We start from the raw sequence: 24291 nt of genomic DNA on the forward strand, positions 1-24291 counted from the left end.
CTTCTTTCTGCGTTCTCTTCCCACTGGTTGAACAGGTGTTCTTGCTCTCACCGTGGTGTCCCTCCTGGTCTTCGATGGTGGTGCTGGTGTCGTGTTCTTGCGCATACGTGCGTGTAGTTATCGTGTGTGTGTGTTGTGTGTCATGGGGCTCTGTTCTGTGTGTCATCCTACCTCGTTACAGATATATAACAGAGTTTGTGGACCTTGGGAATGTCTCGGCGCTGAGAACGTTCAGGGTTCTCCGAGCACTGAAAACTATTTCTGTCATTCCAGGTGAGACTCCCATTTAAACACTAAGGCTGAGCTTACACTACCTCTTAGCTCTATTTGTTTCTTTCATTTTAGTCTTTCTTTTACTTTTAAAGAAGATATTGATTTTGAATTATTTCCTTGTTGTTTAACCATTTATTTTTTATTATAATCAAAAATGGTAGCAATACATTTTTGATAGGCTTAGCAGTCTACTTGCACCTCACATTAAATTAGAAATGTCCAGAGCTGGCATAAGTTAAAGGGAAAAGTTTACTCTAAAAGCTATTCTGCATGTTGTTAAAAGTGATTAAATGAACAAACTAATTATTGTGAATTTTTTCACCAACTGTCACATCAACTGTGTTCAGTTTTACTATGTTCTTTGATCCAAATTATCACTGCAGGGATTTGTTTTTGACACTTTCATTCCCTAAGACTGCCAAGCCTAATCTGACAACTGCATGAAGCTTTGAAGTACATGCTATTACAAGTTTGGCTTTAAGAGGCTATTCTTTTTATTTTATTTTATTTTATTTTATTTTATTTTATTTTATTTTATTTTATTTTATTTTATTCAGGATGTAAATATACTTAGTTTTTTTCCTCTTTTGAAGATCTTTATCCATCCTGGGAGTGAAAGAGAAAATATCAAGAAATATTATAATGTGTTACATTTTTTTGCACTTTAGATTCTTCAATCATCAGGGAGACAAAAATAATTTGGTCTCATTTCCCATTCCTTGGTGTGAAAAGAAACTTAAGTCCTGATTTCCAAATTGACATAAGTTAGTGAGACAGCCTAAATCCACAGAGTTGTTACAAGTATTCCAAGGTAACCTTCCAAGTACCTTGAAAAACTGTACATGAGTGTAGTGTACTACTGTAATCTAAATATTTCATATGCTCTAATTTTCTTTTTGTGTTGGCAACAAACATTAGGTCTCATTTCTGTATTTTTATATACATCACATTCACCCGTTGTGTTTTTATGACAACTCTGTAAGCACCATCGGAGCACATTACATGCTTCACACATACAGCATATACAGACAGGATACAATAATGTTAATTTCAAGCATACAGCACTTAGTTTTGTAAAACCAGCTTGAAGTTTCAACACCATGAGAGAGAAAAACAGATGCCCGGGATGGAAATGGTTCTTCGGTTAATGCAAGGTCATCACCACGTTTTAGACGAGTGATGCTGACATAGTCAGTTCCTTCAGCCTTAGCGTTTAAATGACCTGCATGACACCTCTCATTGCCCCCCTACCCCCTACCTACAGGCACGTACTCTTCCTCGCCTGTCCTCTCTTTCTCCTCTTCACTTCCTGCTTCCTTGATTGAGCCTGATTATGTCCGCTGTTATCTGTTTGTTGTGCTGCTGTGTGCAGTTCATTTGTTGGATGCAGCGTAATTATAACAGAAAGCTACTCAGGGATGTTCCCATAGATTAACACACGGACTTAAAGGAAATTTGGTCTTTTTCACATGGATCCTAAGTTATGCTACAGTTGTACAGTTCCAATAAATCAGCTTTGTATTTCTTTAGCTCTCATTGTGTACATTGTATACAGTTGTTATTCTTAAAAAAAAGAAAGTAAACCAGGTTTCAATTCTAAGGTTTTACATATCGGGACATAAGAAAAAGCAATCAGGTGCTCTTCAGATCTTAAAATGATTTAAATACAACCTAAAATCAACAACAACATGTGATATTTTGTCCATTATTTATTTAACAAAAAACTAAGACAAAGTGCAGAAGCAGTGTGTCAACAGTACATCTTATGATTCATTAGCTTATAGAACCACTTTGAGCAACAATAACTTGAAGTCATCATTTCCTGTTTGACATTATCAGTCTCTTACATTGTTGTGATGAAACCACTCTTGGACCACTCTTCTTTACAGCGTTGCTTCAGTTCCTTGAAGTTTACTGATATTTGTTTGTCCACAGTTTTCTTATCATTGTCCTGTTCAGTGACTCAATGTCAGCCAAGCTATAGCTATAAAAATGGCCTCACGTTAGACAATATTTTGGTGCACAGAAGAGTTTATGCTTTGGTTGTGCGGCTGCAAAACCAGCCCAAATCATCACCCCTCCACCACCGTGCTTCACAGTTGGTGTGAGGTGTATGTTGTGATATGCTGTTTGGGTTTCACCCAATATGTTGCTGTGCATTACGACCAAACATCTCCACCTTGGTCTCATTGTTCCAGAAGTCTTGTAGTTTCTTCAGATGGAAATTGGTGAACCCAGGTAGTGTTGTCATGTTCTTTTTAGAGAGGAGGCTTTCTCCTAGCTTTCCTCTTAACATACTTGTTCAGTGTTTTTCTGATTATACCGACATGATAACTGAGATCTGTAGTTTGAAATGTAGTTCTTGGGTTATTCGCAGTTTCTCTGAACATTGCATTCAATTCTTCAGACTACCATAATTCCAAAACATCTACTTTTATAGAGGTGGTGCATTTGATAATCAGCACCTGGCTGTTTTTCACACACTGCTTCTGCATTTATTTGTGTTAAAAAATGATGACACAGTATAATATGTCATGTCTGTTGTTCGTCCATCTGAAGTTTTAATTTGGAGACTAGCTAAAGACCAGATGATTTTCATCATATGTATAACATCAGAATTAAAATTCTTTAGCTTCTTTTTATATAAATATAAATATAGAAGTGTGACTTTCTGATGGAAACATCCCATACAGTGGTAGTATTCGTCATAGTACCATATGCTCTCTGTAGAAACTGAGTGTGATTTCTTTTTAATAGTCTATGACAGAAAAATCAGTGCTGTGTAACGACACTATTTACTATATAAACTACAGACTCACTGGTTCTGTTGTGTTCTGTAGCTATGTCTCTTTTTATAGTTATAACAGCACATTAGATATACATCAGTAAAAAAGGGTACGATTTGAGAAAGAGAAAAAAACATGCTAGGTGATAATATGCTGCTTGAGCACTTACCTGGCTTTTTCTTAGGTATAAATAACTTATATTATTAAATAATAAATGATAACATTAGTAGTATTGATTAATTACCGGTCACAACTCTTCTGAACTTTGTCTTTGATTGATCTGGTCTGTGTGGGCGATGTTTTGTTAGACTAAATTGGTCTGGCAACAGGCAAAAGGTTTGTGGGGACTTTGTTAAACAGTTTCTAATCTTTAAATGTACACTTCAGTATTAGTACGGTAAACTTTAACTGTCAACCTCTAGAACAGGCCAGAGGTGATACAGTGGACAAAGCTAAGCTTATCAATGACTAAATATTAAAAATGCAAAAACCTGCATTTTATTAATGTTAGATTTTTCTTGTAATATAAACACTTATTATATTAGGTCAGCTGAGCAGCCTGCAGTCTTAATCAAAATTAATACAAGGAACGCTGGAAGTCAACAGGCAGAAAATTAGTATGTAGGCAGGGGAGACGTGGAGAAGCAGGACAGCATGTTCTTCTACGTCTAAGGTGCATAAATGTATCTGCAAACAATGGCTGTCTACACTTTTTTTATTACTTTATGGGACTACCTGTACCTGTTTATTTTTTGGATATCAGACAATTACAGATTCTGTATGAAATATCTCACAAACTGACTGGTTTTCTGTTAAGGAGGAATTAGGACATTAACAAAAAAAAGAGGGAATTTAATTTGCATATTATTTTGAAAATGTGCCACTTTATTTTACTAAATAATAAAATAAAATTAGCTTTGGTTAAAACGTAGTTAAGTGATAGTTCAATTACAAACACACAGCATACAGTAGCTAGTGTTTATCTGAATAATTAATCAGAGTTTGGGCTTACACTTGCATCGAGGCAGAAATGACAATAAAAAGCAATGCCTATGCACTGGTTTTATTCTGTAAGGGACTGCACAACACGCTCTGAATGTCAATTTCTGGTATTGAGGCTTGGCAGAGCCGGGTGCAGATTCTTAAGAAATCACTCCGATGCCTGCCAAGTTTAGCTTTATATAAGAATTTGCACAGCACAGGGTTAAAGACAGAATTAGTTTATACATTACCTAATTTACCTTTTTCATGCATGATTCGAGTCAGCTTAGAAGTGCAGCTATAACACTGAACCCAACACATCTAGTGCTAAAACATTGCCAGACATTTTATTTGTCTTATTTTGTGTATGTGTCTATGTGTGTGTGTATTTGAATGTGTATCTCGGTGTGCATGTGTGTGTGTGAGTTGTGCCTGTTTCCATGTGTGTGAATTTGTGCACATTTGTGTGTGTGTGTGTGTGCGTGTTATTTATATGTTAATCGACAGGCCTGAAGACCATTGTGGGCGCTCTAATCCAGTCTGTGAAGAAGCTGTCGGACGTGATGATCCTGACCGTCTTCTGTCTCAGCGTCTTCGCTCTGATTGGACTGCAGCTGTTCATGGGGAACCTGCGGAATAAATGCGTGATCTGGCCGATCAACATGACGGCTCTGTACCCGCCGAATGGCAGCCGGGCTTTTGACTGGGGTGAATACATCATGAATACCTGTAAGTGTTGACTTTAAAACTTGATTAAACTTTGGGACGTGTATGCAGCATTAGAGATTCTTTGACTTAGTCATGATGTCTGAGGGATGAAATATTAACAGAAATGCTGACTCACTCGGGTAACACAGACTCTTTGCCCAGTGGCCAATGCAAGTGTCTGCTCTCTCTCTCTCTCTTTTTTAATAGCTAATTTCTACTTCCTCCCTGGTCAGCTTGATGCTCTGCTATGTGGAAATAGTTCTGACTCAGGGTAAGCCAGTACTTCGCTCAGTAAATCCTCACAATTATATTTATGCTATGTTTACAGCAGCTGTCTGCCATATTCCTGTTGTTCCACCACACATCTTAAAACATTATTAGAAATTTAACAGGGGGGCACTCGGTGTTTGGGGTATTTCAGCATCAGATCCTTTTGCTGGGATGACCCAGCTAATTTCTCCAGTCACAGCCATTACGAGGCCTTGTTGTTGTTATATTCCTGATAGCTTTCTTCCAGTGCAGTTACGCAGAACAGGAACATCTCTGTCATCTTCGTGCACCTCTGACCAGCCTCTTGTGTGTTAACTACACAATGCAACCTTTGAAATGCCTCCTTGTGACGTCAATGTATTCTTGTTTTCTTCAATAGGTCCTCCATTGGTCAACATTTCTAAAGTATATTTTGACTCACACTTTCGTGCTCTACTTTGTGTTAGTGCTCCACATTCCTCCTAAATACTGCTACCTGTCATATGTTGGGCTGTGGTTTTATGCCCGTAAGATTCTGTTGAGCTCCAGCCAGTTAAACTTTTGATGCTTAGATATGGCTTATTGTTGTATTTGGAGGTCCCGGGCATTGTGGTGTAACACAGCCCTGTCTTGCATATCTCCAGGGGATATTTGATCTTATTTTGATCTGATGGATTCACAGGGTGTGTAGATTAAAGAAAATCAAAAAGCACACAAGATGTTTTTCATCTTGTTGCATCCAGGGCAGGGATGTAGATCAGGATGCATGTTATCTTACCTGTGTCGATGTCAAAGTGGTGCTTTTTAAATGACGGTTTTCGGTATTGCTCTGTTATCCTCTATCAGACGATGTCCAGAGGGTTTTACATGTATGAAAGCTGGAAGGAACCCCAACTACGGTTATACCAGCTTTGATAGCTTTGGATGGGCTTTCCTCACCCTCTTTCGTCTCATGACCCAAGACTTCTGGGAAAATCTCTACATGCTGGTAACGACTTGTTTTATTAAAGCCTCTCAGTGCCCAGTAGCTACCTCTCCCTCAAGCAGCACACTTCATCATAAAAAATATATATGAATCATCAGATTAGCATGGATGTCTGAATGACTCAGCAGTTTTTGATGCTTTTAGGGACACAAATGCATGTGCAAATTCAGTATGTGCACCAAAATCTGTTAAGGTAGCTGCAGTACCATGACAGTGAGCTGGAATATTTCCTGCTTCTGTAGACCATCACCATCACAAGCGTAATAGCTTCTCCTTTTTTGGCAAAATAGGCCAGTTTGTGGTGTAGTGTGTGTATGTGTGTCCAGACTATAAGGCATTGTTTCAGTATGGATGTTTTCCCGGAGAAGGTCTTCGGACTGTAGAAACATCAGAAATGCTGACATAGCACACAATATAGAGTGCATGCTAAAATCCAGCAGAAAAAATCCATAGACATTAAAATAACTGTGCACCAAGGTGGATTTCAGTTTTATTTTATCATTACTTATTTCATTTTGGTCTTTATCTTGCATGATAAATTACTGATTCATTCACGTCTATGCTATGTCTGTGTTTTCCGTGAGACTCTTCGAGCTGCAGGGAAGACGTACATGATCTTCTTTGTGCTGGTCATCTTTGTGGGCTCCTTTTACCTGGTGAATCTCATCTTGGCTGTGGTGGCCATGGCTTATGAGGAGCAGAACCAAGCCACAATTGAAGAGGCACAGCAGAAAGAGGCAGAGTTCAAAGCCATGCTCGAACAGCTCAAGAAGCAACAGGAAGAGACTCAGGTCTGTCATACTCTCTAATATACATACACCAATATGCATTTTTCATAGTTTTAGGTTATCATGTCTTTTTTTTCTCTCAGGCTGCTGCCATGGCGACATCTGCTGGCACTGTGTCAGAGGCTGCATTAGAAGATGAAGGAGGGGGGCACTTGTCCCGCAGTTCCTCAGAGGTCTCCAAGCTGAGCTCCAAGAGTGCAAAAGAGCGTCGCAATCGCAAAAAGAAATGGCGACAAAAAGAGCAGGAGAAAGAGAAAGGAGACAGTGAGAAGGTGGTTAAGTCCGAGTCAGATGATGGCAGCAAGAAAAGCACCATTCGATTCCCAGGGAGTCGACTGGGAAGGAAGACGTCCATTATGAACCAGGTAAAGTTAGCGAGAAAGGCTGTAAACTCAAAAGCTTCAGCAATGGCCCCATAAACTGTATATAAAAGATGGCTGTGGATGCTGTGATGTCACTAGTGGTGTTGTGGCCTTCTAAATCAAAGTAAAAACATTAACGCTCATCCTCCAGCTTCACTAATGTGCTAACATTATTCTAACCATAGCTCTGTTTTTAGCCACCAGGTAGCAAATCTTTATATACCAGTTAGCCCAACTTTAATAATCCTACAGATATTGCTGCTGTTTAGTTTTCTGTCTTCATGTATGTCCGAACTGATAGTAGAGCAGTACGTGTTTGTTTTTTAGAACATGGTCTATCATCTTTAGAAGGAAACTAGCGAGCTAACTACCTGCGTATCTGTTAAACTTTGTAAATCCTGTTTTTCGTGGATTCTTGCAAATATTAAACTGTATTGTAACACCTGGATGAGCAGCCACACTGTACATCTCATTGGAGATGAAAAAATCTGGGCTGTTACACACACACACACACACAGCAATGGCTACATCACTTTAACATACAGACCGAAGGAGCTGGGATCAAACCATGACTTTCAGACTGTTGGATGAGTCACTGTACCTGTTCGTACTCTTGAATCACAACTACCCAGATGCAAAAGGCACCAACAGAGCCCCCACATGTTAAGTTTAGTGACTACAATTACTTGCACTTACACCTAGCAGTCTGTTAGTAAAATCTACCTGTCATTCAAAACAGCTATTTCTATAATAATGTATAACTTTAAGCCTTAAAATTAAAATGGGTGAGTTTTATAAAAAATGTTTTATTTCTACTATGAAGTTGGACATTTTAACATGTGCGTATAAGGGGATTGAGGTACTTTTGTAGCCAGTCTCTTGTGGCCATTTAAGGAATTGCAGAGGCCGGGATTTGTATGGGGATCCAAGAAGCGTATGTGTGCTCATCCAAAGCTTGGGTGGATGTGACGATTCAGCTTCTTCCTGCACTTGGTGGTTTAAGCAGTGACCTCGTTGTGGTATCAGTTGTATCAGCCTCTCTTGAGCCACAGCCCTCTTGGGACTCTTCCTGCCACTTCAGTTGTTATACAGGCAGTTTTCCTACTCTTCTTTCACTCATTGCAGGACCTTTTGAGACTTTGGTTTCTTACTACTTTGTCTACATTTGTTGGCCAGTCCTCTGTACTTTATTTGTGCTTGTACATATTTGTATTACTTTATCTTTCCCTGCATTGTAGTTGCAGACAGGATAGAACAAAATAATGATCAAAATAACCCAAAGGCTTGCAGTGAGCTTTTCTTTTGTTACACATTGTTACATAATTTTTTCTCAATGAACTGCACAATGTGTAATGCTTAAGATTTTCAACATTAATACTTCACTTATTAAGATCTAATGTGTCATTTAAGTTTGACTTTTAAGATACAGTTGATGATTTTTTACAATTTTTTTTTAGTAGGAAAAAAATGGACCGAGATGAACATCACTGTTTTGCCTATTTGCCACATATGTGGCGTGGTGCAGAAAAATGTAATATGTGTCTACACCCTCAGCCTCAAGATATGAAGGATCATTTCTATGTTTATCACCTGAGAAGTGATCCCCTTCACCAAAGAGGCGAAAATGTGATAGTATTATTGCAGGGTTTACTTTACAGTAGAAGGCGTCTCGAGGCTACAGTTGTTGTGATTTGGTGCAATATAAATAAAATTGAACTGAATAGAAAAAGACAATGGGACCAGCATCTAGATAAAATGTCACTGTCTTATTCTTATTGTCAGCAGATTAAACATATAACCCTCCAAGTTCCATACAGCTGACGAGATGGCTAAATAACAACAGCAGCTAGTTTTGAGCTAACATTATGCCTGCTAATGTTAGACTCAAGGGTCCTAAAAAATCACACTTTCTCACTGATAAACAGTTCAATTACATTCTTACGTTTTATGAGTTTATTCGATAACAATGTTAGATCCACTTCAAGGAAAGTTACAATAACACTGACTAACAGAGGCTAATGACAGCTAACAGCGGCAAAAACAGCAGAGCTTAACGACGTACCCAGTGTCGCAGTCATCAATCTCCTGCTACCGAGTGGTGAGATTTTACACACTGTAATGTTATTTTTTTTTGAGCAATGCATTTCTTCTTGAAAAGCAATATAACATGTATTAAATATATTATGGTTATATTTTGTGCCTACTGCCTATTGCTCATTTCTTTTTGGTTCCCTTCCTCTGATTTATTCTTGGTTTATATACCCCACCTGCACACATCAACTAACTCCTGCTGTTTTTAATAACTCCTTAATTCTCCCTGTCCTCATTTATCTCTCCTCTTTCAGTCACTACTCAGCATCCCAGGCTCACCCTTCATGTCGCGCCACAACAGCCGCAGCAGCATCTTCAGCTTCAAAGGCCGTTCCAAGGACATGGGCTCAGAGAATGAATTTGCAGACGACGAACACAGTACAGTAGAGGAGAGCGAAGACCGTAGAGGATCCCTGTTTATACCTTACCGTCGCAACAGCTACAGTGGCTACAGCCAGGGCTCATCACGCATCCATCCGCTGGCACCCCACTCTGGAGGGAAGAGGAACAGCACAGTGGACTGCAATGGCGTGGTGTCTCTCATCGGCCCTGGGCCCGGCAGACGGCTTCTGCCTGAGGTGAAAATAGATAAGGCAGCCACTGATGACAGTGTAAGGACGTCCATGGGACACCTAATACAGTTTAGGCATGATGGTGGTGGCCCGGGTTTCTGCAGCTTCTCCTTCACAACCTCTTCCCCTGCCTCTTGTTCCTCTTTTCCCCAGTATCTCCTTTTTTTCCACTCCCTGAGTACACAGAATCTGTTTTATTTTTTCACCATACACTGACTCTTAGACTTCCAGCCTGATCTAATGCCTTTTCACTTCTTTTTTTAGCAGCACTAGAAGTCACTAACCAGTTGAAAGAGCATCCGCAAACTCACTGCCTTGCCAGAATCATCACCATTACTTCACTAAAATAATGCCTAACAGTAATGCGTAATGAGATCAGCCCTTTCAAGTTGCCCTAACAGTTCAATCACTGAGAAAAAAATCTTTATTATACGAAATTCTTTTCATTCTTTACTTCTACTTCTTCATTCTTGAGGGCTTTGCACATCTGGACACATACTATTTTCTATCTCTGTTCTTATCTGGAGTTCTTTTTTTCTTCTTCTTCCTTTCAGCCTCACTCTCCCTCTGCTGCCTTCTCTTTCCTCCTTGCCCTCATTTATCCCTCTGCTTCTGAGAAATGGATGGTGCAACAACAAATATGAAACCTTTTTTTTCCTATAAAAAATGTCTCTTGTCATTCTAGCTAGCATGGTAGAACCCTCTTTTATTCTCAACCAATCTACCTGCTTTTTACCTTCTCTAAAGTTTAGCATGATGTGTCACCAAATGATGTCTTGATGTCTTCCACTCTCTTGTTGACATGCATGCCACTGCATGCATTTTACTGTTGCTTAGGGATTGTATTTTTGTCGTGCACAGTAAATGATGGCGAAATTAGAATGTGCTACCTTAAATTCTCAACAGTAAAAATACCTCAAATCAGATTAAATCATAATGGAAAAAAGAGGAATTTGAAATTTAGCCCTCTTTCAAAAAAAAAAAGTTTTAAATAAACCCTTGTTCTTTACCTGGTTGTGCTAATTTAAGGCACCTATTTGAGAATTTACAGTAAGAACTTGATATGTATTTGATTATATTTTCTGGAAAATGTTGAATTTTGGTACATTATTTAATACTAAAGAGACATTTCTTTTGCCTTGTGAGCAGACCTCAGACCTCTTTCATGGTTTAGATGGATCAAGTTGCAGCTTGTGGCAACTGGTGTTGTAATTTGGCGCTATATAAATAAAATTGAATTGAATTGAATTTTGATAGCTGTGGAGCATGAGGTTGAATGTCTGTTTATATTCATGTAATGACCGTGACAACATGTCTTTCTCTGAGTACAGACTACAGACGTTGAGATTAAGAAGAAGCACTCTGGCTCTCTCATGGTGTCTGTGGATCAGCTCAACTCCTCCTTCAAAGGGAAGGACCGTGCCAACAGTCAAATGAGTGTAGTCACCAACACTCTGATAGAGGGTACAGAGAGTCTATATGTTTCTCTTTTTCTTTCTAATCCTGTGCCGTTAATTGTCAGATTAGCTCTTAGTGCTAAAACACGCATCAGTTGCTCAGTATCAACTAAGTGACAGCTGTTGTTGCAACTTGTTAGTATATGCCCATAAGTTGCATGTAATTATCATATGAGTGAGGTGTTCAGGAGTCTAGATGTTACAGCACATAATGTCACTTAAATAACTAAATGTTAAACATTTCACATCCCCCCTTTTCCTCCGTCTCTTTGTGCAGAATTGGAGGAGTCTCAAAGAAAGTGTCCTCCCTGCTGGTACAAGTTTGCTAACATCTTTCTCATCTGGGAATGCTGTCCCATGTGGCTAAAACTCAAGCACATAGTCTACTTGATTGTCATGGACCCCTTTGTTGACCTGGCCATCACCATCTGTATTGTTCTCAACACCCTTTTCATGGCCATGGAGCACTACCCAATGACTCCACATTTTGAAGAGGTCCTGTCTGTTGGAAACCTGGTAAGAAGCTGCAGTCAGTCCGCATTTAGTCTTTTTTCTTACTGCTTCCGTTTGTTTTTGTTGTTGTTTTATGACTGCATGCTCAGTATGTCTCTCAGGAGGTACAGAAATGTCGTAGGTGTATTGTGTGCCTCAATTACCTCAAGCCAACTCATCAAAGCTTCATTTGATATGTGCACTTAAGTATATATACATATACCGTATACAGGAATCTGATGGGGTCTCATTAAAGATTTAGTACCATTTTAATGTAACCAACTAGGCTTCCCTGCCAAACTTTTATCACATCCACTCACTCTTCAGCCATTGCATCTTGCTTCCTTCAAGTCTGCTGAGCTCTTAACTTGCTCTCAGCTGCTTGCATACAGACATAAGCCTGTTCAATGCTGATTTGACCAAGTACATATTAACAAGATGTGTCGTACTCTGTCTGTGCTACCAGATATCACTGTAGCACAGCTGTCTGAGGGCAGAAATACTGGCGCAGTGTCAGATATTAAGACAGGAAATGAGGTCATAGGCATTGGCATGCAGTCCAGGAACTGAACTCAGAGGAATCTGCGCAGTATGATGGATGGTGCAGTGTGAATCACTGGGTGTTCTCTGCAGCACTAACTGGACACATGGTTAGCAGAAGGACAATACAAGGCAACGAAGTATAGTTGAATACAAATTCTGCTGAAACATATCCTAGTTCATTTTAACCAGAAATACTTCAAATGCAATCTAAGCATGCCTCTTTATCCTCTTTCCCGAGGAAACATATTAACATATTCTTCATGTGTTCCTCTGTGTGGGTCTTTAGGTTTTCACTGGCATCTTTGCTGGGGAGATGTTTGCAAAGCTAATTGCCATGGATCCCTACTACTACTTCCAGGAAGGATGGAACTGCTTCGATGGCTTCATTGTGACTCTGAGTTTAGTTGAGCTGGGACTGGCTGATGTGGAAGGCCTGTCAGTGCTCAGGTCTTTCCGATTGGTACGTGGAAAATAAGAGACATTTGATTTGGCCTTTTGTGGCCTTAATGTACAAACTAGTATCAGGTAAATATTTGTGCAGCTCTCTTTCTTACTAATCATCAGATCAAGGCTGACGTTAAGACTGGCTTCTGTAGATATTAAATTGCCATCAGGTTGTGTTTTCCAGATTTGAAAAACTATAATTAACCCTGTTCATTTGTTTTGTGCTTCTCTTGTAGTTGAGAGTGTTTAAATTGGCCAAATCATGGCCAACACTCAACATGCTGATCAAGATCATTGGCAACTCAGTGGGAGCTCTGGGTAATCTAACCCTGGTGTTGGCCATCATTGTCTTCATCTTTGCCGTGGTGGGAATGCAGCTATTTGGCAAAAACTACAAAGACTGTGTGTGTAAGATTGCGGAAAGCTGCGAGCTGCCACGCTGGCACATGCATGACTTCTTCCACTCCTTCCTAATTGTGTTCAGAGTGTTGTGCGGGGAATGGATTGAGACCATGTGGGACTGTATGGAGGTGGCAGGACAGACAATGTGTCTAACTGTCTTCATGATGGTCATGGTGATTGGTAACCTAGTGGTAAGTAAAGACAGACATTACATAGTGTACATGCTCCTGAATTATAGTAATCCATTGAAGTTTAATAGATACATTAAACTGCTGTGAAAAAGTATTTGCAGTTTTCATGATTTCTTTGTTTTTTGCATATTTGTCACACTTACAATTTTCAGATTATCTAACAATATTAGACAAAGATAGTAAATACAAAATGCTGTTTTTAAATGATGATTTCATTTATTAAAGGAAATAATATCCAAACCTACCTGCCCCTTGTCTAAAAAAGTAATTGCCCTCCTTGTCAAAACAGTTCTTGGAAAGCTGAGTTACAGCCAGGGCTGATTACTGCCAGACCAGTTAAATCAAGAAATCACTTAAATAGAAGCTGTCTGACAAAGTGAAGTAGGCTAAAAGATCTCAGAAAGCAACACATCACGCCGCAGTCTAAAGAAATAGCTGAGAAACAAAGTCACTGACATCTATCAGTCAGAAAAGTGTTACAAAGCCATTTCGAAGGCTTTGGGAACTCCAGTTGACCACAGCGAGAGACATTATCCATAAACAGAGACAACTTGGAACAGTGGTGAACTTTCCCAGGAGTGGCCTATGAAAATCTGATTCATCCAGGACGTCACAAAAGAACCCAAAACAACATCTTAAGAACTGCAGACCTCAGCTGTCTCAGTTAAGGTCAGAGTTCACAATCAACAGTACGAAACAGACTGGGCAAAAATGGCATCGACGACACAGTTCCAAGGAGAAAACCAGTGCTGACCAAAATTAACCTCAAATTCTCGTCTCAAATTTGCCTAAAAACATCTTGATGATCCCAAAGACTTTTGGTAAAATATTCTGCAGCCGATGAGACAAAACCTGAACTTTTTGGAAGGTTTGAGCGCCGTTCCATCTGATGTAAAACCGACACAGTATTTCATAAAATAAGAACATCATACCAACAATCAAACATGGTGGCGGTAGTGTGATGGTTTGGGGCTGTTTTGCTGCTTCATGGTGATTTTCCGTATATGATGGAACCATGAATTCAGTTCTCTTCGAGAAAATCCTGACGGAGAATGTCTGCCTATCAGCTTGTGCCATCAAGTACAAGTGCACTTAAGAATTATCCAAAGCACACCAGAAAGTCCACCTCATTTTGGAGTGCCTAGTCAAAGTCAGGAGTTAAATCTCATTGTGATGCCTTAGCATGATCTTAAACAGGCTGGTTTAACAGGATCTTCAAAATCCTCCACTGTGGCTAAATTTAAAGAAAAGATGTGAAATGTGAAAGCCTCATTGTCAGTCGCATGTGCTCCGTTGCAGTTCTTACCACCAACTACGGCACAATCAGTTGTTAGCCTTAGGTGGCAATTGCTTTTTCACATCAGGCCAGGTAGATTTGGACAACTTTTTCCTTAAAAAAAATTCAGTTATTATTAAAAAAATGCATTTTGTGTTTACTCTGGTAATTTTTTTTTAACATTGAAATTTCTATGATGATCTGAAACACGTGTGAAAAATATGCAAAAAAATAAGAAATCCAAAGGTGGCAAATGTTTTTTCACAGCACTGTATATTGTGAGTGCTAAAATGAGAGTTTCTGTCTATTTTCTCTTTGAGGTGCTGAACCTGTTTCTGGCCCTGCTGCTGAGCTCATTCAGTGCAGACAACCTTGCTGCCACCGATGATGATGGTGAGCCCAACAACCTCCAGCTCGCGGTTGCTCGCATTAAGCTGGGGATTGCCTGGTTCAAGGCAAACATGCGGGTTTTTGTAGCCACAATGCTAAAGAAGGTACCACATAATTAAACATTTATACACATCCTTGTTTAAATAACATTGTTTTGTGTCAGACTCCTATTGATGGCAGTTTGTTTTCTAATAGCGATTTTTCATTGGTTATTTTATCACTATGACAAGCAGCCTGTCGAAGACGAACAGAAGCCTTTGGATGAAATGTATGAGAAGAAGCTCAACTGCATTGCAAATCACACAGTGGACATCAATCGAGGACTGGACTATGCTAAAAATGGCAATGGGACCACCAGCGGAATTGGGAGCAGTGTGGGAAAGTACATGATTGATGACGACTACATGTCCTTCATCCACAACCCAAACCTCACTGTCTGCGTTCCAATCGCTGTTGGCGAGTCTGACTTTGAAAACCTTAATACGGAAGATTTCAGCAGTGAATCTGATGTGGAAAACAGCAAAGATGTGAGTATCATCTGCCCTTGTTTTGCAGGTAGTTTTAGTATATAATTGTTTTAATGTCAGAGGTGATGAGGTTGCTAAATATAACATGGTAGGAAGCAATGCAATAGTGCAGTAAACAATAAAGTTGAGTATATCGTGCAATATGCGGTAAGTGGAACTCATCTGAGTTGCCACACTGAAGAGACTTAGTTTAACTGACATTTAAGAACATCCATTTAGACAGGAGCGCTGTAACACTGAGCCTGAGTGCTGACCCTGCAGACAGCCAAGAACAGCAGGCAGACAACAGACTGCCCTGGTGAGATGACAGAGAAGCAGAGTCACAGTCTACTGTACAGTATAAATGGAGGAGAAGGATAGCCAGACCCAAAGTGTGTGGAGAAGTCTGATGGGTGGGTCACCTTGACCTAGTTTGTTGTAGGAAGAAAGGAGATAATGTAGCTGAATCACTACTGTACCTGCATCAGGTTTATATTCTACTATAGAGCTTCCTCAACCACAAAAATCTACCCAGCGCTACAGCCGGCCAGAGGGCACGCTGCAGGGCGAAGGCCAGTCAGAAAAGCATGATGGCTATTTTGTAAAAAGAATTTTAAAAAATGGTGGAAGAAAGCGTGAATGTTGATAAAAATGCGCATTCACACTTCAGTGAACTGAACTGTCCTGAGTGTTTGTTAATTTTTTTTAATGGAGCTAACAGTAAACGACTAATAGCAAACGTGTATCTAAAGTATTAAATGAATCGTGCGATTAAAACGCACATTACCTTGCATCCTCTTTTCCCTCACAACACAGATAAATCCTCCACTTCTTTCAAATGTGTGCCAGTGCAATCCTTCCATTGTGTTTTGTGAGGTTTTGTTTTTTTCTACTTAGGTTCTGTTTTGAGTGTTTGCTGTTTGCTGGTGTTTTCAATGCATTTGACCTCTCAGGGCCACCGTATAATGACTATTATTAACAGTTCAAAGAATTACTGATTATCTCTAGTGACTAACATGACTTTAATAACTGCGCTACATGGCCGTAACGTGTATACCTCCATTTATAAATCATGTCATGCATATAAACCCAAAGAGTGCATTAATGTAATGGCTTCACTGGCACTGTGCCTTATACATATTGTACGCTTTCAGCATCTCACTGCTGAACCTATAACATTCAGAGAGAAACTAAGAGGTTGAACTGATCTCTTTGTCCTAGCTGGATGACACCAGCTCGTCTGAGGGCAGCACAATAGACATCAAGCCTGATGTGGAGGAGGTGGCAGTGGTGGAGGTTGTGGAGGAGTATCTTGACCCAGAAGCCTGCTGGACAGATGGTAAGTGGTGATTAATTTTTGACTTTTTGGTTAGTAATAACAACAAACCCACACAATGTGTTATCAGTGTTACTGTGTTAATGACAGCTTATTCACAGTTCAATCCATGATGTATATCAACAGTCGTGTTTTCATTTGGCATGCAGAGTGTGTGGCCAAATATAAGTGCTGTGATGTTCCCATCACTCACGGCTGGGGGAAATACTGGTGGTTCCTGAGGAAGACCTGCTACCTGATAGTGGAACACAACTGGTTTGAAACCCTGATCATCTTCATGATCCTGCTCAGCAGTGGGGCCCTGGTAAGAACACACACACACACACACACTGTACCGTAAACATGTTTCCAGTTTTGCACGCTCTCACAAACAATCTAATTGCCCTACTACAATGTCTAATTAACACTATGATAAAATGCACGTCAAAGCAAGGATACAAGCAACAAATTAGAAAAACATGAACAAAATCAGTTAATGATTGCATTTAGTTCTGAGAATGTGAGCAAGCATCATCTTGTGCTTTTCTTCTGCAACTGCTCTTGATATTATTGCTGATAATGGACAGCAAAGTGCTGTAATGCACCAAGCTTTCAACCAGGAGTTTCTAGCTTAGGCTTGCAGCTTTATCCAGGTGGGAGGTAAAGACAAACACTTATATGTGGAAGAATGGAAACAGGGAATGAAGGGAACCATCACCCTAGTCTGATATGGTTATGTTTATCAGTTATTTTTCTGCATGGTGTAAACAACTTATTGTCAACAACAAATGAACACAGCATGTCATTCAGCTTCAAAATTCTAACCCAGGTGATTTAGAAGAATGAAAAGACCTTCGTACAGATAATAACACTGGTTGTTTCATGCCATGCATATTGTCTGTGTGATGTTTCTCTTCTGCTCTTTAGGCCTTTGAGGACGTGTACATAGAACAGAGGAAGACAGTCCGTATCATCCTGGAGTATGCTGATCGTGTTTTCACCTACATCTTCATCCTGGAGATGTTGCTGAAATGGGTGGCTTATGGCTTTGTCAAGTACTTTACAAATGCCTGGTGCTGGTTGGACTTCTTCATTGTTGATGTAAGTACATTTGTATGTGGCTTGGTTACATACTGGCCACATGATGATAGTTTAAGATCGCAACATCCACAGATTTGAGAGTTCAAAGTCAGTGAGTCATTTGTCACACAGAAAAGATGCTCTACTGGGGAAACACGTATGTTTGGTTTTTGTTTCTACCAAATGGGCGAATGTCTCAAAAAACATTCTTTTATTCCTTTAGCTAAAAACTAGAGAGATAACAGTTCCTGCACTGCTGGGTCAAAGACCTCTTTATCTAGTCAGCAGTGTCTACAAACACCAGGGACCACAGAAACGCATCTTCACATTGCTCCATGCTTCTGTCATGAAGCCTGGAGATTTTGCTTAGTTTCAGTAGCACAATGGCCTCTCTGTCCTGAATGTTAAATCTGGCCTGCTGAGGCATTCAGTGTATCCCTCTCTTGACAGCTACTGTAATTCATATGTGGATTATCCTTTTCTCTCATTTGTGTGTGATCTGTTTCTCACGTGAATTCTTTCCTTTTTGAGGAAAAGAATAATTTGGAAATTTGACAATTAAAGTGATTGATCCCCGAATGTGATGGCATACATTCAATGATATTTTTATTGACAATTTATTTAATTAGTTGATCATTTCAGTCCCTGACACGGACCTTTCCAAATCCAATTGATTTTTTCCTCAAAATTTGTAATTTAATTCAATTTTATATATTTAGCAATAAATTTATATTTTTTGTCTTGTCGTAATATTGATTTCTATATATATATATATGTGTGTTTTTTTTATTATGTCCTTTGTTGTGCTAAGTCATTAATTTATTTTATTTGTCCTTTGACCACCAATTTATCTTCACCCTTAATTGTGAAGTGCCAGTCTGTCTATGTTAACATCATACATATAAACAAGCATTTAGTTATGTTTAATAGGAATGTAGTAATGTATGTTGTATTCCTGATGGGGTCAGAAATTGTAAGTGTGTTTACCCTGCACACATACCATATGTGTGCATTTATTTTTATGATTATTTGTGTATATCATTTATTTTCAGTTACTGCCTGATTGTCTTTTACAATATGTAATGTCACAATAGTTTGTTGAGAACAAAGAACAGAGGAGTAGTCAGGTTGCTTCACAAACACCTGTCTTTGTTTTTAACAAACATCCTCGGTTATCAAGATATAAATTACGATTGGAATCTGGCCACTAACTTTCAGTGATCATGTACAAAAGATCAGGTGGTCAAAGAATCATTTGAATATAGCAGTAGAAGATGTTAAGGTTTGGAGAAACTGACCAAATGACACTGCTGCCCACAAGAAGGACAAAAGAAGGACAAAGAATAAGTGTGTGAGTCTTCACACGGCCACTTCAATAGTTATTCTTAATTAGCATTATGTTGGATCCCCTTTTGTCTTCAGATCTCCTTTAATTCTTTGTGGCACAGATGCAACAAGGTGCCAGAAACATTCCTCAGAGATTTTGGTTCATGCCGACATGACTGCATCACACAGTTGCTGCAGGTTTACTGGCTGCACATCCATGATATGAATCTCCACATCACCTTCTAGAAAGATGTGAAGGTGCTCTATTGGACTGAATCTGCTAACTGTGAAGGTCATTTGATTTCAGTGACCTCATTGTTAAGATACCAGAAACCAGTGGTATGTTCTCCTACTGGAAGGAGCCATCAGAAGATGGTCACTGTGGTCATAAAGAGATAAAAATGGTCAGCAAGACCCCAGAGGAAAATGTCTCCCACACATTATACCAGCAGCACTGTGAACCATTGATTAGACAGGATGAACCCATGTTGTTTATGCCAAATTCTGACCCTACCATCCAAATGTTGCAGCAGAAATCGAGACTCATCAGAACACACAGCATTTTTCTTCTGTTGTCCAATTTTGGTGAGGCCGTGCAAATTGTAGCCTCATGTTCTTGTTCTTAGTTAAAAGGAGTGCAGAAGACCACACCCAGTGCTGCTGAAGCACATCTGCTTCAGAGGTAGATGTGTTGTGCATTCACAGATGCTCTTCTGCGTACCTTTGTTGTAAGGAGTGTTTATCTGAGTTAATATGCTTTCCTGTCATCTTAAAGCAGACTGGCCATTCTCCTCTGACCTCTGGCATCAACAAGGCATTTTTAGCCAGAGAACTGCCGCTCAGTGGATATTTTTTTCTTTTTCAGACCATTCTCTGTCAACCCTGGAGATGGTCATGTGGGAAAATTCCAGTAGCTCAGCAGTTTTTGAAACACGCAGACCAACTGTTCAGGCATCAACAACCACACTGCGTTCAAAGTCATTTAAATCAGTTTGAAATTGAGCAGGTCATCTTGGCCATGTTTACATGTGCTGAGCTGCTGTCGTGTGGTTGGCTGATTAGTTAATGAGCAGTTGAACAGGTGAACCAAATGAAGTGGCCAGTGAGTGCATACGCAACATTTGTGAGACTTATAATACAATGTTATGCAGAAGATGTTAATATCACTGTCTGTGTATATTACATATATACACACTGCTCATATAAAACCAACATTATTACTGGACTGAGATATATATTCACTTCCATAGAAAGCCCTTTAAATGTAAATCAAAACAATATGCAGTTACTTGGCTGTATATAAGAACAATCAATATAAAACAGCCAAATGTTAAAACTGAGAAATGATATTGTCGCTTTAAATGATATGTCAGCAAATCATTTAAAAAGGGTTTAGATATTTATATTACAAATGTGTAGCATCTTTCTTTTATTTGTCTCTGTAGCTGCTTAGAAACTTCACAGTTAGAGCCTCCTTTGTTAAATTTTGGCATTTATAGTGCTTCAAATAGTATCAGTGGTTTTCTGATCTGGACTTTTAAGCAGACCAGCTGGTTTTGCATTGTCTGGTTAAGTAAGGTCTACTCTATGAAAGATATAAATAAGTACAATTTTTGTCAAACATTTCCCATTAATGAGCAAGTGATTTTTAACATAACATCTTTAAACATACTAGTTTTCTTTAGAAAGCATAAATTATTTGTATTTGCACACAAAACAAAAATGACCTAATAATTACCATTGTTAGACTCCTGAAAAACGGACCATTTTATGGAGCAAAAGCACAGAGCACTGCTGTGCAAGGATGCGCATTAACTTTGTAATGCTTGAAGCTTGCAAAATCAAGTTAAAACTCAGGGTTATCTTCCAATTTACACACAGTGTAAAAACTTCAGCAAAGGTTTGAGCTATAACTTTAGAAAGTGTCGTGCCAAAGACAAAAGAATTCGGTTTAGACCTGAGAAAAAGAATTGCTCACAAAGCAGGAGATGTATATGGAAGGTTATCACAGCGTTCCTGAGTGTCAAGAACTGGAGCAAAGTGTGATCAAGAAATTCAAAGAGAGTAACACAGTACAGAACAAGCCTGGCAGAGACAGAAAGCAAAAGATTTCAAAGAGAGTGGAAAGAAAACTAGTGAGAGATGTGGCTACAGAGCCCAGGACAACTGCAGAGAGTTAGGGTAACCCTACACCTGCAAACCAGACTGAAACAAGCTAAGGAGAAGATCAGAAAAAAGCAGAGATTTTTAGCCACAGATATGCTGCTTATATTTGGAGAAAGAAGGGCAAGGCATACAAGCCAAAGAACACCATCCCTACAGCAAAACATGGTGGTGGGAGCATTAAGCTGTGGGGATGCTTCAGTGCATCTGGATCTGGAAATCTCATCAAGGTGGAAGAAATGAAGAAAGAAGGATATGTGAAGATTTTAAATGAAAACCTCAAGCAGTTGGTAGCAAAACTGGGTCTGGGTCGTTGCTTTGTCTTCCAATGACTAAAGTGAAGCTTATTGGCTGATCTGCACAAGCACACATGCCAGGAAATAATGGGAAATAATTATGTTTCTTAGTGCAAAGTAAAATAATGTAAGCATCCAAAATAAAACTAGGATACTTGGGAAAACTGTGTTAAAATTGCTCTTTTTAACAGTATTTGGGGAAAATGAAATTTTCATGGGGGTAACTAAATGGCAGCATATGTTCCTCTGAAGCTTATATATAATATGAAGGATATCATGCTGGAGATACACTATATATTTATTGTAATATTGTAGGGTCATTACTTTACCATATAAAGTATGTTGATATAAATAAATGGAATAATAGCTGAAGTGTTTCTCAGTTTAAACATTTGACATGTTCAGTTTTTTTTTTTTTTACAATTTTCATGTAGGCTAAGTAAAGCTTTTCTAAATTTGTGAAGTGGATCCTCTCTTCCCAACAATAATAGTAGGGGGTCTGTCCTATACTCATGATGGAAGACAAGAGGGTTAAATAATTCAAATTACATGGTGGAGTTTTTTTTTTTTGCTTAACCCTGAAATATGAAGACGTCTCAGTATAGTCTGATAACTTAATCCAGATTTTTTTAATGCAGCCCTCTGCCCTAACACTGACCTGTCCTCTCTCTCACAGCAGGTTCCTATAACTGTGTCTCTCTTTAAGTTAAGAGAGACGTTGTGCAGCTGTCGAGAGGGACTGAGGGGTCGGTGTTTGGGGGTCCAGGGTAAGGTTGATGTGCTGTGGTGGGACTCCTACTTTCACAGGTTTTTCCTCTCTTCTAACCCTGAGAGCTGTCATCAGCTTCTGCGTTTTCTCTCCCTTCTTTAAGTACAATGCCCTCTGATGTGGAAACTGTACTGTTTTGTATCGTGTACTGTGTGTATATTATTGTGTCACATTGATTTAGTGTTTGTGAACTCATCTCTCCTCTAATTTTTCCCTTTGTTTGACTCTCTTCTCTTCCTCTCACTGTGTCAACCACAAGTTTCTTTCCAGGTGTGCTCACTGTGCTGTTAAGCTGGTTATCACGCTAGACTGGCTTGCCAAACTAAACCAAACTCAAACATAAGCAAACACATTTTTTTTAAAAAGAAAAGAACAAAAAAGAAGTCTGGGCTACACTTTATTGACCGTTGTTTATTGTAATAACTCCTGTTTAACCGTTATGCTATATAGATACATATACTTACACATATATAACCTATATATGTACTTATATATATCTGTATATAACCATTCAGCCATCCTTACACTTTATGTAGAGTCCACCTTTCTCTCTATTTCCCCTCTAACTGTGTGGGTCCTCTCTTCCTTTGCCTCTGTCTTTCCCTCTTCTTCTGTCCCTATCTGTGTAGGTGTCTATAGTCACCCTTATAGCTAATGCGTTGGGCTACTCCGATCTAGGCCCGATTAAATCACTCAGGACACTGAGGGCCTTGAGACCCCTCAGGGCCCTGTCACGTTTTGAAGGGATGAGGGTAAGACCCAAGATACCAGGCAGCTGGTCCTTTTGCATGCCGAATAAATACAAAGTATCAGCGCATGCTAGAGATGGCAGAATAGATTTTTAAATGTCTCTGAGGGGACTTTTTTTTTAAGATGAGTCCTTGGATTAGTGAGAAGCTTTTTGCATGGACGCAGATCATCTCAGATGGTCATCATACATCTGATTTGATTAATCATGTTTCATTTTCATATATAATAAATTTAGCATTATTTTAAGGCATTTAGCAGTGATTCCAAATATTAACAAAATTAAACTCTGTCCAATGCTTTATTTAAAAAAGTAGACTGCACTCCAATTTTTTGCTTGAGTGATTCAGCACGCTACAATAAAAGCTCTGTTTAGTACCAGCTGAGGGAACAACTAGAGGTTGGTTTGAACTGTCAGGCAAAACAAATTCAAGCTGAGCCATGCAATAGGGTTATGACACAGACCCAAAATGCGGTCTGTTAAGTGCTACAGAGCCCCCAGCTCAAATGAACTGATATCCAAATCTGCGCACGTAGTCAATCTTTGTGCATACTTCATTTACATGGTGCACACAGTTAAGTCTGTCCTTAAGTGTGTGCATAGTTTCTACATCAGTAGTTGTGATGTAACTCCAGAGTTTTAACTAATAAACAAACAAAACAGAATCTGGTTTAATCTGGTTATTTCATGTGATGGATTGGGTCAGCCTCTAGTTGTTGCTGGGCAAAAAAAAAACACACAAATTTTTATCGTGCCTGGGCTCAGCATCTTCTGGCTTTTGCTCTGGCTCAAGTGTCCTGTTATCTGATATTATCACAGTTTGGCTTTGGCATTGTCACACTGGAAGATCAACAAACTTCTGGTTGCATAACCCCCTCCCCTGACATCCTTGCTCATCACTCCTCAGTGAATTTCATCACCATGATTTTCATGATCACCGTTTTGCAGTTATATTAAGTTATCGCATAGCTGCATTGTCTCTATATTACAACATTAGACAGAACACTAGAGTGTAAAAGAAACGCAAATAATTTTGACGTTTGATGTTTGCCTATAGTTTTGGTTTATTTGGCTTTCTGTTTCCATGGCTTGGTGTTT

The 24291-nt window shown here is 39.2% G+C and overlaps 1 protein-coding gene across 9 annotated transcripts in view; it reads left to right on the top strand.

Moving 5' to 3' along the window:
• Window positions 1–24291, top strand: part of scn8ab (sodium channel, voltage gated, type VIII, alpha subunit b) — a 47019-nt gene that overhangs the window by 14074 nt on the left and 8654 nt on the right. For 3 of the 9 annotated variants that reach the window (XM_019358941.2, XM_005469484.4, XM_025907327.1), the window contains 17 exons: window positions 182–273; window positions 4548–4769; window positions 4956–5019; window positions 5844–5985; window positions 6567–6773; window positions 6854–7135; window positions 9478–9834; window positions 11127–11259; window positions 11530–11768; window positions 12574–12747; window positions 12968–13324; window positions 14921–15094; window positions 15221–15517; window positions 16718–16835; window positions 16982–17136; window positions 17739–17912; window positions 23075–23197. In XM_019358941.2, the coding sequence (XP_019214486.1) occupies window positions 182–273; window positions 4548–4769; window positions 4956–5019; window positions 5844–5985; window positions 6567–6773; window positions 6854–7135; window positions 9478–9834; window positions 11127–11259; window positions 11530–11768; window positions 12574–12747; window positions 12968–13324; window positions 14921–15094; window positions 15221–15517; window positions 16718–16835; window positions 16982–17136; window positions 17739–17912; window positions 23075–23197 (3310 nt within the window). The remainder of the gene's footprint in view (window positions 1–181; window positions 274–4547; window positions 4770–4955; window positions 5020–5843; window positions 5986–6566; window positions 6774–6853; window positions 7136–9477; window positions 9835–11126; window positions 11260–11529; window positions 11769–12573; window positions 12748–12967; window positions 13325–14920; window positions 15095–15220; window positions 15518–16717; window positions 16836–16981; window positions 17137–17738; window positions 17913–23074; window positions 23198–24291) is intronic. The other 6 variants (XM_019358943.2, XM_005469485.4, XM_019358944.2 and 3 more) reach the window with 6 other exon arrangements.

Source organism: Oreochromis niloticus, linkage group LG5 (genome assembly GCF_001858045.2).
Source record: "Oreochromis niloticus isolate F11D_XX linkage group LG5, O_niloticus_UMD_NMBU, whole genome shotgun sequence".
In the NCBI taxonomy this organism is placed as follows: Eukaryota; Metazoa; Chordata; class Actinopteri; order Cichliformes; family Cichlidae; genus Oreochromis; species Oreochromis niloticus.